Source organism: Heteronotia binoei, chromosome 1, assembly GCF_032191835.1.
Source record: "Heteronotia binoei isolate CCM8104 ecotype False Entrance Well chromosome 1, APGP_CSIRO_Hbin_v1, whole genome shotgun sequence".
NCBI classification, from domain to species: domain Eukaryota; kingdom Metazoa; phylum Chordata; class Lepidosauria; order Squamata; family Gekkonidae; genus Heteronotia; species Heteronotia binoei.
This window is the reverse complement of record NC_083223.1, coordinates 263,060,631-263,073,877: the sequence shown is the minus strand read 5'-3', so window position 1 is coordinate 263,073,877 and position 13,247 is coordinate 263,060,631. Positions and strand designations below refer to the sequence as shown.

The following is a 13,247-nucleotide window of genomic DNA, read 5'->3' as shown; positions in this document are numbered from 1 at the left end:
CCGTTCCTGGTCCAAAATTCTAGTTCAGTAATATCTTAAAAGAGCCAGTTTGGTGCAATAGTTAAGTGTGCAGACTCTTATCTGGGAGAACCAGGTTTGATTCCTCACTCCTCCACTTGCAGCTGCTGGAATGGCCTTGGGTCAGCCATGGCTCTGGTAGGGCAGATGCTGTCAGAGCTCTCCTAGCCCCACCCACCTCACAGGGTGTCTGTTATGGTGGAGGAACATAAAGAGATTGTGGGCCACTCTGAGATTCCGAGTGGAGGGCAGGATATAAATCCAATGTCTTCTTTATCTTCTTCTTAAAGACCAATGGAACTCTCCAGGGGGGTAGAGGGTAGCATGGGGGAGGGGTAGCATTTATTTACTTTTCGCTATTATCTCAAACTGACTTAGCTCTGGAAAAATGTCTATTTGCCTTCCTTCTTTCACGTCCTGCAGTTCCCAAACATCTGACATTCCTGTCTCGCGGCTCTCCAATATCGGACATTTATTCTGTGCGGCTCTTACATTAACCAAGTTTGGCCACCCCTGGCTTAGAGGGAGTATTGGCCTCATGACCCAGGTACTTCTTAGTGCTCTCCCTTCTGAATACTAGCCAGGGCAGGCCCTGCTTAGCTTCTAATATCTGATGAAATCGGGCTTGCCTGGGCAAGCCAGGTCAGGGCCGGGGCATAAGGCTTTGTGAGTCAAGGCTTCCTTTGCCAGATGCAGTTCTCAATCTGACGCTCTAATGTCATGCTGCTTCTCAGTGGGTGGAGAAGACAAGGTCATTCCCAAGAGTACTGTCAACCACTTGCTGATTAGTTAGAAGTCTCTGTGTTAGTAAATTTAGGATTCCGAGTTGGGAGTGGGTGGGAACTATCCCCTTAACCCCCTGCAGACATTGCAGGCGTGAAGTTTTACACTGCTTTGAATCAGGGCCACAAGGATGCCACCACTGACCGGCTCTCCTGGCTTTCCACAAATTAATCAGAGGTCTTTTCTATGCAGACTAAGATTTTTTTTGGTAGGAGGAACTCCTTTGCATATTAGGCCACGCCCCCTGATGTAGCCCATCCTCCTGGAGCTTACAGTAGGCCCTGTAAGGTTTTGGAGGATTGGCTATATGAGGGGTGTGTGGCCTAATATGCAAAGGAGTTCCTGCTACAACAAAAAGCCCTGATGCAGACAATAGAGTTGCACTCCACTCAATGATTATTTGGACATATTATTCGGGACCGTGGTCTATATGACTGTGTTTAGTTTGCTGAACCTAGTGGAGAGCAAGTTTGGTGTTGTGGTGAAGTGTGCGGACTCTTATCTGGGAGAACCAGGTTTGATTCCCCACTCCTTCACTTGCACCTGCTGGAATGGCCTTGGGTCAGCCATAGCTCTGGCAGAGGTTGTCCTTGAAAGGGCAGCTGCTGTGAGAGCCCTCTCAGCCCCACCCACCTCACAGGGTGTCTGTTGTGGGGGAGGAAGGGAAAGGAGATTGTGAGCCGCTCTGAGACTCTTCGGAGTGGAGGGCTATAAATCCAATATCATCTTCTTCTTCTTCTACTGTGGAATTTTTGTGTCATTAAATGGGTGGCCTTAATACTTATACTTTGATTCAGTTCTGTTTTTAGACTTCAAGTGGGTTCTGCAACCTTAGTCCTATTGCATCGTTTATTGAATGTCCCCACCTGTCAATAATATTAACTCACTCTGTGTAGTCCACCTTGAGTCCCAGTGAGAAAGGCAGACTGTAAATAACATCCTATATATACCAACCTCCAAGCGTATTAGCACTTTCTGGCTCTCCCATAGGCTGTGGTGTGCATTCCATCAGCCATTGGCCCGTCAACAGCCCTTCAAGTTCCACATGTTCCATTGGTTGAGTTCGCTCCTAAATAAATGCCAAGATGAGGCTCGCAGTACCGTGTTTTTGTCCCCCCCACCGCCACCTTTTTAAGTGCAGAAAGAGCCATGGGGTGGGGAATGTCTGCAGCGATTTGGACACTTGATGTGGGGGGAGTGCCTCAGCCTGCTGCACTATGGCTCCAAATCCATTTACATCAAATCAATTTAAAATGTGTGGCTCTAGGAGACCAGTCGTGTATCTTTATGTCTCCCGGTACGGAGCGGGAGAGAAGAGGCGACTCTTTTTCCCTCCCTCTCCCTTCCACCCATGCCGTCTCTCCTGCATGTCCTGTTTGCCCCAGATCCAGAGGAGTCTGCCGTGTTAGTCTGTTGCTGCAACATAGTAAAGAATCCAGTAGCACCTTTAAGACTAAACTTTTGAGAAACACAGCTCTCTTCATCAGCTGCATCTGACAAAGAGAGCTGTGTTTCTCGAAAGCTTATGCTCCAATAAAATGTGTTAGTTTTAAAGGTGCTACTGGACTCTTAACTGTTTGCTCCAGAAAGAGAACGGGTTGGACAACAGGAAAAGAACAGGCAACAGGAACAGCTGCCTCGACCTTTAGGAAATACCTGGAGATTTGGGGGTGGAGTGTAAGGAGGGCAGGGTTTGGGGAGGGGAGGGACCTCAGTGGGACATAATGCTGTAAAGTCTGCCTTCCAAAGTGGACGTTTTGTCCAAGCCTGGAGATCAGTCTTACTGGCAGGAGATCTCCAGCCACCGCCTGGAGGTTGGCAACCCTATGTGCATCCTGGTTGCCCGACTGCATCTGTAACGGCGGCGTTGTGCACACAAACGCTACCTGTTCTGACCAAGCCAAAGAGTAGAAAGAAGATTTCGCTGAATAAAGGCTCACGCTAGCTGGGGGTCGATTTAAGGGAGCTTGGCTGAAAGAGTTTACGCATCTTTCCAAGAGGCAAAATGGGAGCAAAACTGTAACCCCGAGGAAGGGGCAGTTTTTATTGGCAAGACACATGCCACAGGCAGGTTGGCAAACCAAAGTCCAGACTTTACACAAACAGCAAGAGGAGTCGCATCTGGGCCTGCTGGAGTTGAGAGGAGAGGCCTAGCAAGATGGCTGAGGCCTGGTTTCCAGGTGTAGGCCGCACTGGCCTCACTTCTCTTTGTGCTCGATCAGGCCCTTGGATATCAAGTCTGGGATCTCCACAGCCAGCCAGGGTCCCAGCTGTAAGGCAAAGAAGGTTGTCAGAAGTCCACAAGACAGCTTCCGGTCCCACATCCTCCACCCTCCTCTCCTGAACCCATCAGAGCACCGTTTTGGCAGTGGGCAATTTCAGCCACCAGCTCACAGGTTCTATAACTGAGGTGGACAAACTGTGGCTCAGGAGCCACATGTGGTTGCTTCACACATATTGTGTGACTCTCGAAGCCCCCACTGCCATGTTGGCTGGCTTGGAGGAGGCATTTAAAGTTTAAAGTTTATTAGATTTATATCCCACCTTCTCTGCCGGAGCAGGCTCTGGGCGGCTCACAACCAGTAAAATCAGAACAGTTGTTGATGATGATGATATTGGATTTATATCCTTCCCTCCACTCTGAAGAGTCTCAGAGCGGCTCACAATCTCCTTTACCTTCCTCCCCCACAACAGACACCCTGTGAGGTGGGTGGGGCTGAGAGGGCTCTCCCAGCAGCTGCCCTTTCAAGGTCAGAGTCTCAGAGCAGCTCACAATCTCCTTTACTTTCCTCCCCCACAACAGACACCCTGTGAGGTGGGAGGGGCTGGAGAGGGCTCTCACAGCAGCTGTCCTTTCAAGGACAACCTTTGCCAGAGCTATGGCTGACCCAAGGCCATTCCAGCAGGTGCAAGTGGAGGAGTGGGGAATCAAACCCGGTTCTCCAAGATAAGAGTCTGCACACTTAACCACAACACCAAACTGGCTCTCCACATACATTGTGGAGTTCACATATATTGCATTATAAGTTAAAAAAAGCAATTAAAAACAGTTAAAACAATCTGGTGCTAATATCAATTGATAATATTACATTTCAGATGACAATATTACATTTCAGATGGCGTTCAGTATATAAGACGTCATTCTCTACTCCCACATCAGTCATTCCAGACTAAAGGCCAGCCGGAATAGTGTCGTTTTACAGGCCTTGTGAAACTGGGCAAGGTCCCGCAAGGCCCTAACTGATTCCACCAATTAAAGTTAAAATTGCTTTCTTTCCATCTCCCCCTCCCCATCTATTTGCCTGCCTGACTCCCTCCTCCCTCCCTCCAAGACATTCATGTCTTGTGGCTCTCAAACATCTGACATTTATTTCTATGCAGCTCTTACATTAAGCGCGTTTGGCCACTCCTGTTCTATACGCTGAACAGCTAAATTTGAGTCCAGCATCACCTGAGAGGCCAACAAGCCTTCCCAGGGTGTAAGCTTTCGAGAGTCAAAGCTCCCTTGTCAGATATGCCAGGTATCTGATGGAGGCTGCTTTGACTCTCCAAAGTTTGTACCTTGAAAATCTGATTAGCCTCTAAGGTGCTCCTGGGTTCAAATCTAGCCATCTGACTGCGACAGAGATGGCGTCCCCTGCAATCCAAATTTCCTCCCCTGTCCTTCCCCGAGTTGCATCCACCACTCACCCCCAAAGCCATGAGGTGGGCCAGTCCAAATTTGGGCACATTTCTGGCCCACAAGGGCTTGAAGTGGTCAGTCAAGCATATCTTGCCGCCTCTGCAAGGAGAAAAGAGAGACCGGGACTAAGATGATGTGTTTACCTTATTTATTTCCCGCCTGTCTCCCCAAAGGGGACCCAAAGTCGCTCACGTCGTTCTCCTCTCCCCCATTTTATCCTCACCACAACCCTGTGAGGTAGGTTAAGCTGAGAATGTGTGACTGGCTCAAGGTCACTGTCTGGGCCGCAGCGTCCTGGCCTCTCCCGGATCCGTGGCAACTGCACCCCCCAGAGTTCGCTCCCCCACCCCCCGAGCCAGCAGCACCAGAGGCAGGGAGCAGGTTGTGTTGCCCGTGCAGAGCACACAGCACCCTACCTGGCCGGCTGGTGATGGGCAGCCTGGGGCTCCAATGAGACAGTGAGGGACGGTGGAGGAAACGTAAGGGGAAGAAACATAGCCTGGCTCGCCAGGGCAGCACAGCAGGGCAGCTGACAGTGGTTGGGCAGGAGAGGCTCTGGCGGCCCAGACGGCCGCAGCAGTGGGGAAAATGGAGGGGGTGGAGTGGGGGAAACTGCCTGGCCCCGGCTCTATGAAGTTGGGGAAGCGGAAGAGGAACCAATTGGGAGGCAGGAGAAAAGCCAGAAGGAGGGGAGATGCATCAATAGGCAGGGTGGTGGAGAGATTGGCAGAAACGCTTCCTCAAACTCCCTCCATGGTGGAGGCACCTCTGAGGGGGAGGGCACTCCAGAGTGCCGCAGTCACCCAGCAAGCTTCCACAGCACGAGTGGGGATTCAAACCTGGGTTTCCCAGATACTAGTCTGACTCTTTACACCCCAATGGCTGACAAGCAGAAAAAGAAGTTAAAAGAAGCACACGCACACACAGAAGATAGTAATATGCATCTCTGCATGCAAAGGAGAGGCAAAAGTTAGGGCAAGGGTGTCAAACATGTGGCCTATGGGCTGGATCAGGCCCCTGGAGGGCTCCTATCAGGCCTGTGAGCAAGTCTGCTTCCTCCTCCCTCTCTCTTGGCTTCTTTCTGTGTCACTGCTTGCTTTGCCAGGATTTCTCAATTGCACAGAAGCTACAGAACAAAGGCCTCTATTTTCCCCATTGGCTGAGGCTCCTCCCTTAGGGTGGATATGGGGGGGGGGAGGAAGAGCTTGCTTTGATACTGTCCGCAATATTACAAGAATGCTAATACTTTAAGCATGTTTTATTTAATTTTTTAAAAACCTTTAATTGTGTTTGTCTGTGTCCTTTATAAAGTTTCTATCTTCACTACCTGCCATTACATTTTACGACTCACGTGGCCCAGCCCAGCAAGGTCTCATTCATGTCAGATCCGACCCTCACAACAAATGAGTTCAACACCCCTGGCCTAGGGTAACCAATTCTGCATTGGGAAATTCCCTGGGAAGGGTGGATTTGGAAGCTTAGTAGGATAGAATGCCAATAGATAGAAGAAGATGAAGATATTGGATTTATATCCCGCCCTCCACTCTGAAGAGTCTCAGAGCGGCTCACAATCTCCTTTACCTTCCTCCCCCACAACAGACACCCTGTGAGGTGGGTGGGGCTGGAGAGGGCTCTCACAGCAGCTGCCCTTTCAAGGACAACCTCTGCCAGGGCTATGGCTGACCCAAGGCCATTCCAGCAGGTGCAAGTGGAGGAGTGGGGAATCAAACCCGGTTCTCCCAGATAAGAGTCCGCACACTTAACCACTACACCAAACTGGCTCTCCCTACACCAAACTGGCTCTCCAGATTTCACCCTTTTCTCCAGGGCAAGTGATCCCTGTAGTCTGCAGATCAACTATAATTCTGGGTGATCGCCCAGCCTACCTCGAGGGTGCCAACCCTCGTACAGCCCCCTTTTCCTAGAAGCATGAATGGAGAGCCTCTCACCTGTACATTTTTGCAGTTTTCCCATCCAGCTCTGGAATGGCTATTTCCGGCGCCGTAGATGGGTACGTGACAGGAATCTGCAAGCCAGAACCATGAATTCAGAAATAACCAGTGAAAAATCTAGATCATGGGATAAGAAACAATCCTCTTCTTCACTGAAATTGTGAACATCTGTACACCCACATTTCCAGTCCTCTTAACACCACAGAGGTGAAACCAGACAGTCCTGTCCACCTTCTGGTTTTCCTTCTAAGGGCATCAGGCAGTCTCTCTCAAACTGTAGCAGCAGGAGTAATGGACGCTTTCCCCCAAGCCCTCTAGAACACTCTCTAGGTATCAAACATGTGGCCCAGGGGTGGTGGTGGAATCAGGCCCCTGGAGGGCTCCTATCAGGCCCCTGAGCATCTGCTTCCTTCTCCCTCTCTTTTGCTTCCTTCTGTGGAACAGCTTGCTTTTCAAAGCTTGCTCAATTGCACAGGAGCTATGGAGCAAAGTGTCTATTTTCTCCATTGGCTGAGGCTCCTCCCTTGCGGAGGAAGGGGGGGGAGGCAGAGCTTGCTTTGCCAGGCTCTCTTAATCGCACAGCAGAGCTACTGAGCCAAGCCTCTTTTCCATCTATTGGCTGAGGCTCCTCCCCCTCCTGGTCCCCTGGAGAAGGAAGGAAAGAGCCAGAGTTTCCTTTGCCCAATTCCCTGGATCCCATGGGAGAAATACAAAAACAGCACCTTCAAGACCAACGAGTGCTAATGTTTTACACACGTTTTATTTTAAATGTAAAAAAAAATTAATTTTGTTTGTCTGTGTCCTTTATAAAGTTTCTGTCTCTGCTACCTAATCTTAAATAGGTACACACATGGCCCGGCCTGACATGGCTTGCCTGACAAGGTCTCATTTATGTCAGATCTGGCCTTCATAACAAATGAGTTTGACACCCCTGCTCTAGAACTTCAACTGCAGGCTCTAGGAATCTCCAGGGCTGTGGCCGTATTACTGCAAAGAAATTAGCCTCCGATGATGAACAAGCTGATTCATGGTCACAGCTCACTGTTTAAGAAACCGTGTATCCAAAGGGCATCTTAAAGGCCAGCAAGTGATAAGCCTTTGAGCATCAAAGTTCACTTCTTCATATACAAGCAAGGACAAAGATCTCTGCATCCTTATATCCCTGTCAAAAGGTAGGAGGAGGATATAAGTGATCTCCATTCCCACTTGTATTTGACGAAGGGAGCTTTGATGCTCGAAAACTTGTATCCTGGAAACCTTAGATTCAGGCGAGCAGCCGTGTTGGTCTGAAGCAGCAGAGCAAAGTTTGAGTACAGCAGCAGCTTTAAGACCACAACGTTTAATTTTGGTATAAGCTTTCCTGAGCGTGCATGCTTCTTCAGATACATTGAAATGGAAATTACCAGTTCATACATATAGGCAGAGGGTGAGAAGTATGCATTTGAAGAAGTGTGCATGCACACAAAAGCTTATGCCTTGGTCTTAAAGGCGCCACTGGACTCAAGAGTTTGTCCTAGGAATCTTGTGGGTCTTTAAGATGCTTCTGGATTCAAACTTTGCTCTGCTACTGCAGACCAACACAGGTAGCCAATTTAAAAGAAGCTAAAGTATCTTCTAGATCCGTATGCTACCTCTTGTCCTTATGGCTCAGCGGGGGAGGGGGAGGGGGGAGAGACCAGAAATTCTTGGCAACCTCTGCTGAGAGCATTGGGCCATATTTTTCTGGTTGCAGCTTTGTATTATAATAGCCACTACTGCGACATACTCAATGAATGGTCATGAAGTCAGGGACTCAGGGTTTTTTTTTTTTTTTTTGTAGCAGGAACTCCTTTGCCTATTAGGCTACACACACCCCTGATGTAGCCAATCCTTCAGGAGCTGACAGGGCTCTTTGTACAGGGCCTACTGTAAGCTCCAGGAGGATTGGCTACATCAAGGGTGTGTGGCCTACTAGGCAAAGGAGTTCCTGCTACAAAAAAAGCCCTGGTCATAGAAGAAAAAGATATTGGATTTATATCCTGCCCTATACTCTGAAGCTCAGCATCTCAGAGCAGCCACAATCTCCTTTACCTTCCCCACCCCCACAACAAACACCCCGTGAAGTGGGTGGGACTAAGAGAGCTCTTACAGCAGCTGCACTTTAAAGGACAACTCTTACGAGAGCTACGGCTGACCCAAGCCCATTCCAGCAGCTGCAAGTGGAGGAGTGGAGAATCAAACCCGGTTCTGCCAGATAACAGTCCACACACTTAACCACTTCACCAAACTGGAAAGGAAGCTGCAACCCATACAAAAGTGCCCGGTTATGATTCCATTCAGTACTTCCCACAGAAGGCAGAGGCAGGACCTGAAAAAGGGGGCAGGAAAGCCCTGGATAAAGCAGAGAGCAAGACTCACATCAAACTCGACAGCAAATTCATACTTCAGAAGGTTGTGGATATGCCAGCACTTCCCAAACCACCTGCAAGAGAAAAGACAGACAGATCAGGCAAGGTTAAAAACCTATGACCCATCCTGCTGCACTGAGTCTATGGTTCATCCACTGCGGCCTCTTGTCTTATATAGCGGCCAGCCAGTTATTTTGGAGGACCAACAATGGCATGAAGGCCAAGGCCTTCCCCTGACATTGACTCCTGGCTTTGGGGTTCAGAGGCTTAGTGTGTCTAGGTGTAGAGATTCCCTTTTGTCACCATGGCTAACAGGCACTGACAGACCTCTGCTCTGTAAATCTAAGGCCTTTTTGAAGTTTAATTATTCATTGAGTAAAGAAATATTTCCATTCGTCTGTCCTGCACCTATTTCCCAACGATTTCATTGGGTGCCCCGAGCTGGCCTGCTCTCTCATCGCGCCCCGCAAGCCTCGCTCACCTGGTGCCTTCTTTGTTGGACTCTAGCCGGAACCAATCGTTATCAGCATTCTTATTGTTCTCCACATACTGAGGAAGGAGGCGGGGGAGAAAGGCAGAAAAGTTAAGTTTTGGGCCTGGATGCTCATGCCGGTAATGTTGGAAAAACACACACAAAATAACATTTACAGATCCTTCTCATGACCATCTAACAGCTAGATTAACAATTAGGCCAAGAAGGCACTGGCCTATGGGTCCCCATGCCTTTAGGGGCCCCAGGCCGGCTTTTTCTCCGATTTCCCCCCCTGCTTGCAGCCCTCCCAGCCTGCATGCATAGCCAGCAGCTGAGCTGCTCTTTGCCTGTCTTGCCTGTTGCTGGCGTTGTTGCCAAGTTTGCCTCTCTGTCTCTCCCGCAGCTTTGCCAAAGGGACTTTTAAGAAGGTGCCTGCAGGCTGCAGAAGGGGCCACGGGAGGTGGGGTGGGGGCTCCAACTCCAAGATAATTCACAAGGCCCCCCCCCCCCAAATTTCATTTGCCTAGGAGCCTCCACAGGGTTTAATCTGGCGCTGCCATCTAAGCCCATGGCAGTAGCTCTAGCAGAGAAAAGAACAATCCCCTGCTGATTTTATTATTTATTTAATTTTTTTGCCATCAAGTCCAGCTGACTTCCGGCGACCCCTAGCGGGACTTGAAGGCAAGGGGCATTCAGAGGTGGCTTGCCATTGCCTGCCTCTGCGTTCACAACCCTGGACTTCCTCGGGCTTGCTTGAACCCCTGCTGATTTTCAGTGGAACAAAAAGAAAGGAAAAGGAAAGATACTTTCGATCCCATTCGCTCCTTGGAAGAACAAAAAATATAACAGAGATAACTGCTGGATGGAGGCATGGGCCAAATTTGCATTGGCAAGAAGGGATATATCTCCTTTGCTGTCTGGGTCTTTTCTGCTGCTTCTCTGATGGGGTTTTATTGCTACCCTGCTAACTCTTTTAAGAAGAAGAAGAATTGCAGATTTATACCCCACCCTTCTCTCTGAATCAGAGACTCAGAGCGGCTTACAATCTCCTATATCTTCTCACCCCACAACAGACATCCCATGAGGTGGGTGGGGCCAAGAGGGCTCTCACAGCAGCTGCCCCTTCAAGGACAACTGCGAGAGCTATGGCTAACCCAAGACCATTCCAGCAGCTGCAAGTGAAGGAGTGGGGAATCAACCCGGTTCTCCCAGATAAGAGTCCGCACACTTAACCACTACACCAGACTGGCTCTCTACTTCTTTTTCTAAAGACCACTACTTCTTTTTCTAATTGTTTCTAAGTTCAATTTTTGAAACACTCTTGATCTCATTGATCGTTTGTCGTCTTAATTTGTATTTTTTCCATCGAGAGCCACCTTGCAAACTGGATTCAGAGTGCAACGTAACACTAATATTGAATAAAATCAAATTCATTTTGCAGAATATGGGATGAATTTATTTACTGATTGATATTGCCTATAGTCTGCCTTTCTCACTGGGAGTCAAAGTGAAATCAGAGCAACAGGTTAGGACTGCAGTAATCTTTAAAAAAACATTTAAGATGGGTTTAGATTCACTATATTTTATGTATTTTTTCTAATGCCAAACTATAATGATGTATACATTTATGTTACATGTTAAAAGGTAAATTAATTGGACAGGAAAAACTTCTGGGAAAGAAATGCCCTCATTTTGACACAGGCTTATTAACAATAGAATAAGTAACAGACATTCTCACATTCTGACATGTTACTGTTTTATTGGTTTTCCATACTAATGCAACCCAGATTAAAGGTTTTCTGAATTTGTTAATTTTACTATTCTGCTATTTGATTTTAACTTTGTACCACTTTGCATTCTAAACCCCACAAGCTACATGTAGCTCTGCTTACTGTACCTCATTCCTCGTCTGAAGAAGCGTGCATGCACACGAAAGCTTACATTCTGAATAAATCTTTGTTGGTCTTAAAGGTGAAACTTGACTACTGCTTTGTTCTACTGCTTCAGACCAACAAGGCTGCCCACCTGGAGGTACCTAATTAGAACCTCCATGTGCAAAGGCAGTATACCCCGGGGTTGCCGGTTGCAAAAGGATTCCAGTGCAGGTGGGGAAGGAAGACTTAGCTTCTACGCCCATGCGCAGAAGCTGCTGGATGCCATTAAGATGCTTTGCCACAAGTGCTTCCCACCATCTGTCAGCCCCAACCATACATAGAACCTTGAGTGGAAAGCAAAACGCCTGACCCTCTCGAGCCACCGTAGGCAGCCACGTCAGCCAATAGGAAATCATATTCCCCCGCCCTCCAACAGACCTTTATAAGCGCCTGGTATTCTTCCTTCAGCCGTTGGACCCACAGCTCCCGGTCCCGCGGGCCAGCATTGGTCTTCAACAGCGGCAGCTCAGCCACTACCCTGCGAGTCGCTTCGTCCGCCATCTTCGGGGAGGGAGAACCGGAAGTGGCTTCTCATTGGCAAAAGTGGCCATGGCTGCCATTATTGTTAAGGGCAGGCCGGTTGACCGGAAGTAGGGAGCAAGCCTATAATCCGCCATGATTATTGAGGGAAGCGGAGAACGCTGAATACGTCGATTTTGTCCTGATGACGAAATGTCGTTTAGGACGCCATGACTGTGGAGGGCAAAGTTTGCGGCCAAGGTCACAATCGTATCCTCGGGAATTCTTTCACAAACTAGCAGCTCTCGGGAGAGCGGATAATCGCTGCTCTGAAGAGCAGCGCTTGGAAGAAGGAAGTTTTTTGCATTATAGAATTGCCACATTTTATGGGCTTTAGCGTTGCCAATCCCCAGGTGGGGGCAGGGGATCCCCCTGTTTGGAGGCCCTCCGTCCCCTTCAGAGTCATCAGAAAGCGGGGGGGGGGGGAGGAAATGTCTGCTTTGAGCTCCATTATTCCCAAGGGAAACCGATTCCCAGAGGGTATAATGGAAAATTGATCTGGGGCTCAGGGTGGGGGGGGAGGTGCTGTTTTTTTGAGGTAGAGGCATCGAATTTGCAGCATAGCATCCAGTGCCTCTGCTCCAAACACTCGCCGAGTTTCAAAAAGATTGGACCAGGGGTTCCAATTCTATGAACCTCAAAAGAAGGTGCCCCTATCCTTCATTATTTCGAATGGAGGGAAGGCGTGCAGTTCCTGTGATGGCCAGAACTCCCTTTGGAGTTCAATTATACTTGTCACAACCTTGCTTCTGGCTCCACCCCCAGTGTCTCCTGGCTCCACCCCCAAAGTCTCCTGGCCCCATCCCCAAAGTCCCCAGATATTTCTTGAATTAGACCTGGCAACCGTAATGGGTTCTCCTGGCTCATAGCAGGCGCCGTTATTTGCAAAGAGGATGCATACACACTTATTTCGAGATCCAGGTGGGCAGTAGGGTTGCCAAGTCCAATTAAAGACAAATCTGGGGACTTTGGGGGCGGAGCCGGGAGACTTTGGGGGTGGAGCCAGGAACAAGCGTGTGACAAGCATAATTGAACTCCAAGGGAGTTCTGGCCATCACATTTAAAGGGACAGCAGACCTTTTTAAATGCCTTTCTTCCATAGGAAATAATTAAGGATGGGGCACCATCTTTTGGGGCTCATAGAATTGGACCCTCTGGTCCAATCGTTTTGAAACTTGGGGGGTATTTTGGGGAGAGGCACTAGATGCTATACTAAAAATTTGGTGCCTCTACCTCAAAAAATAGCCCCCCCAGGGCCCCCAATACCCACGGATCAATTCCCTATTATTCCCTATGGGAATCGTTCTCCATAGGGAATAACAGAGTGCCCAGTAGACATTTCCCTCCCCCCCATGCTTTCTAAAGGGGGGGGAGGGCCTCCAAACCAGGGAATCCCCTGCCCCCTCCCTCTCTCACACAAATACTTACTAGATCTTCTTCCTGCAGAACTCTACTTGCTGTGAAAATGAAAGCAAAAGAAAGGGAGGGGCCGTTCTCCAT

General features: G+C 48.8%; 1 protein-coding gene across 1 annotated transcript; it reads right to left on the bottom strand.

The window, feature by feature from the left end:
• Positions 1–2,807: 2,807 nt before the first annotated feature.
• UFC1 (ubiquitin-fold modifier conjugating enzyme 1) lies at positions 2,808–11,769 on the bottom strand. The gene is made up of 6 exons (XM_060255029.1): positions 11,607–11,769; positions 9,304–9,371; positions 8,833–8,896; positions 6,433–6,509; positions 4,492–4,582; positions 2,808–3,071 (listed from the first exon to the last, which is right to left on the bottom strand). The coding sequence occupies exons 1-6, from the start codon at positions 11,727–11,729 to the stop codon at positions 3,000–3,002; spliced, it is 495 nt and encodes a 164-aa protein (XP_060111012.1). The 5' UTR covers positions 11,730–11,769; the 3' UTR covers positions 2,808–2,999.
• Between the last annotated feature and the right edge of the window lie 1,478 nt (positions 11,770–13,247).

What these genes read in the sequence shown, in the direction of transcription:
- UFC1 (XM_060255029.1), bottom strand. Translation starts at nt 11,729, where the DNA reads ATGGCGGACGAAGCGACTCGCAGGGTAGTGGCTGAGCTGCCGCTGTTG. An exon ending in AAAACTGCAAAAATGTACAG is followed by an intron (nt 4,583 to 6,432) that starts GTGAGAGGCTCT and finishes TTCTCCTTGCAG; the next exon opens with AGGCGGCAAGATATGCTTGA. An exon ending in CCCACCTCATGGCTTTGGGG is followed by an intron (nt 3,072 to 4,491) that starts GTGAGTGGTGGA and finishes TTTGCCTTACAG; the next exon opens with CTGGGACCCTGGCTGGCTGT.